The sequence below is a fragment of the Mastomys coucha genome, unplaced genomic scaffold (genome assembly GCF_008632895.1).
Source record: "Mastomys coucha isolate ucsf_1 unplaced genomic scaffold, UCSF_Mcou_1 pScaffold4, whole genome shotgun sequence".
Classification (NCBI taxonomy): Eukaryota; Metazoa; Chordata; class Mammalia; order Rodentia; family Muridae; genus Mastomys; species Mastomys coucha.
In genome coordinates, this window is record NW_022196910.1 from 55594654 (window position 1) to 55599371 (window position 4718).

The 4718-nt window shown below is 44.5% G+C and overlaps 1 protein-coding gene across 2 annotated transcripts in view; it reads left to right on the forward strand.

Moving 5' to 3' along the window:
* The window catches only part of Cs (citrate synthase), a 25423-nt gene that overhangs the window by 17265 nt on the left and 3440 nt on the right, over window positions 1-4718 (forward strand). Inside the window, exons 7-12 of one of the 2 annotated variants that reach the window (XM_031349118.1) lie at window positions 1615-1814; window positions 2452-2581; window positions 2716-2817; window positions 3214-3423; window positions 4244-4410; window positions 4492-4540. In XM_031349118.1, the coding sequence (XP_031204978.1) occupies window positions 1615-1814; window positions 2452-2581; window positions 2716-2817; window positions 3214-3423; window positions 4244-4410; window positions 4492-4501 (819 nt within the window). In that variant the 3' untranslated portion in view covers window positions 4502-4540. Of the gene's footprint in view, window positions 1-1614; window positions 1815-2451; window positions 2582-2715; window positions 2818-3213; window positions 3424-4243; window positions 4411-4491; window positions 4541-4718 lie in introns of those variants that run through there. The other variant, XM_031349117.1, reaches the window with a different exon arrangement.

Here is a 4718-nt window from a genome sequence, read left to right on the forward strand (position 1 = left end):
TCTGTATAGCTCTGGCTATCCTGGAACTCACTCTGTAGACCAGGCTGGCCTCGAACTCAGAAATCCACAGTGTGGTGTTCTTGAGATCCAATATCAGTTGTGTCTCTTATCTCTGTAACCCCTAAAGTTCACCTTTTAGAAATAGACTAGCCTGGCGGTGGTGGTGCACGCCTTTAGTCCCAGCACTTGGGAGGCAGAGGCAGGTGGATTTCTGAGTTCAAGGCCAGCCTGGTCTACAGAGTGAGTTTCAGGACAGCCAGGGCTATACAGAGAAACCCTGTCTCGAAAAACCAAAAAAGAAAAGAAAAGAAAAGAAATAGACTAGTCGGGCTGGAGAGATGGCTCAGCAGTTAAGAGCACTGACTGCTCTTCCAGAAGCCATGAGTTCAAATCCCAGCAAACACAAGGTGGTTCTCACAACCATCTGTAATGAGATCTGATGCCTTCTTCTGGTGTGTCTAAAGACAGCTACAGTGTACTTATATATAATAAATAAATAAATCTTTGAAGTTTAAAAAAAAGAGAGAGACTAGTCAGCTAGGTATAGCAATAAATACCTTGACTGTCCTGGAACTCAGAGATCCACCTGGAGTATGCCACCACCACCCAGCAAATCATACTTTATAATAAGTGCCTATAAGATATTTTAGAGGTATCCAAACATTTTATGTGGTTTTATTGTTTTAGATTTATTTTTTGCACACATGCAAGACCCATTTAAAACAATTTTTTTCTGCATCTTATGAATAATAAATGATAGCTAATGTAAGAATCTTGGCCAGAATCTTATAGCAGTGGGGCTAGTGATGCATAAGGATCATGGTCAGTTATATTCCTCTATTCAAGGCAGTTGTAGTAGTGGCATGTTTTTGCTTTGGGGGAATTTTTTAAATTTTCTTTTATTTTTGAGATTGTTAAGTGCCAGGTATCAAGCCCAGTTTCTTACATGCTGCACAAGTTTTCTACAAAGTATACATATATCAAAACCTTGTATATCTAGCATAATACATACCTAGAACATTGAAGCTCTTGCTAGTCAATAATTGGTCAGCACTTTGATGTGGACACTAAAATGTAGAATTAATTTTAAAACATTATTATAAAGAAATAAAGAATTAATTTCAGACAGTGGGCCCATGAGGTGGCTCAGCGTGTAAAGTCATCTTCACAGTCCTGGAAACCTAACTTCAGTGCCCAGGGAAGGAGAGAGGATCTCTCTGTGTGCTGTGCCATGTTCAGCTCCTGTGTGTGCACGTAAAGGTGACATCTTAGCACATGTTCAGTAGTGCCAAAGTTAGAGCATCCCGGAGAAGACCGCAATTGAGCACACCAGAGTTCAGACTTTAGTTTAATAACTAACGTCTGAGAACCTTACCATTATGTATTTAGTGGGATGGAAACACTGGGGGATTGTGTGTTAATACATAATACACAGCAGATATTATAAACCTGGATTATAGTGGTTTACTCAGTATGTGCTTGTTATTACATACCTCGAAATATACTTAATATGTAACCACTCAGCATACAGCTGTCAGTGCAATGGACAACCAGTGTCACAGCCTAATGCTTTGTGGATAATTCCTTTTTTTCTCCACCTTTCTTCTCTCTCAGCTCATCTATGAAGACTGTATGGACCTGATTGCCAAGCTACCATGTGTTGCGGCAAAGATCTACCGGAATCTGTACCGGGAGGGCAGCAGTATTGGGGCCATTGACTCTAAGCTAGACTGGTCCCACAATTTTACCAACATGTTAGGCTACACAGATCCTCAGTTCACCGAGCTCATGCGTTTGTACCTCACCATCCACAGGTGAGCTACAGTTGGTGTTATACCCCAGTGCCTGGATTAATGGAAAACTTTGTTTTGTTTTTATTTTTGTTTCGTGAGACAGGATCTGTCTGTTTAGCCCTGGCTGTCCTGGAACTCACTCTGTAGATCACACTGGCCTCAGACTCATAAAGATCTGCCTGCCTCTGCCTGCCTCCCGGGTGCGAGGATTAAAGGCATGTGCCACTATGCCCAGCACTGGGAGCTAGGGATTGGGGTATGGTTCAAAAAAAAAATTCTTAAAGTTATTATCTGGGAACAGATGGTCTGTAGCAAACAGGAAGAAACACCTCTCTCGTAAGGGTTGAAGCTAGGCGAGAAATAAGGAAAGTAAGCTGAAAAGCCTAGGGAAATTGCCTCACATAAAGGGAATCCAGCTTCCCACAAGCGCCCTCTTCTGGTCATCCTTTCTAAACTGGGATGGTAGCAGAGAATGCATGCATGTGAGCTGTGTATTTGATATTCCTATCAGTGGAAGTAAGGGTCGGGAGTGGTCATCCGCTGAATGGGCTCTAGGGTGTTGTGAGCCCATGAGGCCAAAATGACAAAAGAAAAGAAATGTCTGTGTCATAATCAGCCCTTCTCTTTCTCCCTTTGGCTCTGCCTCACATCCCCACAGTGACCATGAGGGTGGCAATGTAAGTGCCCACACCAGCCATTTGGTGGGCAGTGCCCTTTCAGACCCTTACCTGTCCTTTGCAGCAGCCATGAATGGGCTGGCAGGACCTCTACATGGACTAGCCAATCAGGTGAGACTGGCCTTTGTTTTTCTTTCTGTTCTGCGGCTTGTTTCTACTCACATGCTCTGTTACTTATCTTGACATGCTTCCCTTGGCATGTGTATTCACATTTCTCTTTGACCACCCTTGAACTTAACGTGTAGGAGGTGCTTGTCTGGCTGACACAGCTACAGAAGGAAGTTGGCAAAGATGTGTCAGATGAGAAGTTACGAGACTACATCTGGAACACACTCAACTCAGGACGGGTAAGCAACCAGAAAAGAGACTAAGACCCAAACACTGCAGGTTGAAAGAAAATTCCAGACCATTGAGACTTTGTCTCAGATAAAAAATACAGAGAAGAATAAAAACAGTCCCTGTGTTAGCCAAGAAGGGGCTTTTCTTTCTGTTGTTTCTCCATGGTGTTTTCCTTGTAAATTTAGTTTTCTTTTTATGATGCTAGGGCTTGAGCCTAGCATCTTAAGGCTAGGCAAGCATCCCACCACTAAGCTGTATTTCCAGCCCTTAGTTGTCACTGAGCTACCAGGTTGACTTTGATTTACAGTCCTGCGTGAGCACCAGGACCAAATCACTGGAAGAACAAAGAGAAGAACCTTGTAATTGAACATGCCAATTCAGTTACGTTTTCCCATTCTTTACAGGTTGTCCCAGGATATGGTCATGCAGTACTAAGGAAGACTGACCCACGTTATTCCTGTCAGCGAGAGTTTGCTCTGAAACATCTGCCTAAGGATCCCATGTTTAAGCTAGTTGCTCAGCTGTACAAGATTGTGCCCAATATCCTCTTAGAGCAAGGGAAGGCTAAGAACCCTTGGCCCAACGTAGATGCTCACAGTGGGGTGCTGCTCCAGGTGAGTCCTCACCTCCCTACTTCCTCTCCAGTACCACCATTCTTCTCTGCCAGGGGCATGGACCCCAAAGCCTCACATGTGGTCCCTATTTGAGACAGGTCTCACTTAGTAGTCTCGACTGGCTTAGAACTCTATGTATACCAGTCTGACCTTGAGCTCAGAGATTCATTGCCTCTGTCCCCAAGGGTTGGGGATTAAGGCATACACATAGGAGCAGGCCTAGAGCTTTTGTAGTTAGTTGGTGGTGAATGTGTTCATGTGTTTGTCACATGTAAGTACATAAGGGTTCCAGGGGTGCTGTCAAGTGTCTTCCTCTGTTGCTTTCCATCTTATTTTTGGAGATGGGGTCTCTTATTGAACCTGGAGCTCATTGATCCCATTCAGTGGTGACAAACTCAAATGGTCCTCCTGTCTCCATGTGGCACATGTCACAACCCTGATTTATGTGCAAGTTGGGAATCTGAACTCAGGCCCTCAGCCTTAACTGGCAAACATTCTACCAGCTGAACTATTTCCTTGACCTCTAACCTTAACTTTTTGATTTCCTGTCTCAGCCTCTTAAATAGATGGAATTTCAGGTTTATTCTACCAGGTTCTGCCAGAGCAAAAACTCTCCTGTGTCACAGAACCCTTTGATGTAGTTGCTGTGGCAGGGGCTGGGGGTGAGCCCTTGATTGACTTGTGACTGGTATTCTTGTTATTCAAGGCTGACTGGGCTAAGGCTGAAGAAAGGTGTGGCAGGCAGGGGAGGGGGTGTCTCTATGTTACTGTGGACTTGCATGTACCACTGTCTCACAGGGCTTCCCTTCTACCCTAACAGTACTACGGCATGACGGAGATGAATTACTACACAGTCCTGTTCGGAGTGTCGAGGGCACTGGGTGTGCTGGCCCAGCTCATCTGGAGCAGAGCCCTAGGCTTCCCTCTAGAAAGGCCCAAGTCCATGAGCACAGACGGTCTGATGAAGTTTGTGGACTCTAAGTCAGGGTAAAATGGGAGATTGGGGGGAAACTGACTATAAGAAAATGAGGAAGCTTAAAAATAAAGTATAATTCTGTTTTGTTTCAGGGGCCTTTAAGACTTAAGATTAAACTGTACCTGAGGCACTGAAAATACATTTGAAGTTAAAGTATAAATTAAGACTTGAAAGACAAAGTGACCCCTTCTCCCCTCACCAACTCACCCCCCCCCTCCTGATATGAGTTGCCCACTAGCTGGAGGATGACCGGGACTGATGCATGTGGTCAGGGTTAGACCTGGCTACCCACCATCTCTAGAGCAAGAGCCTGACTCCT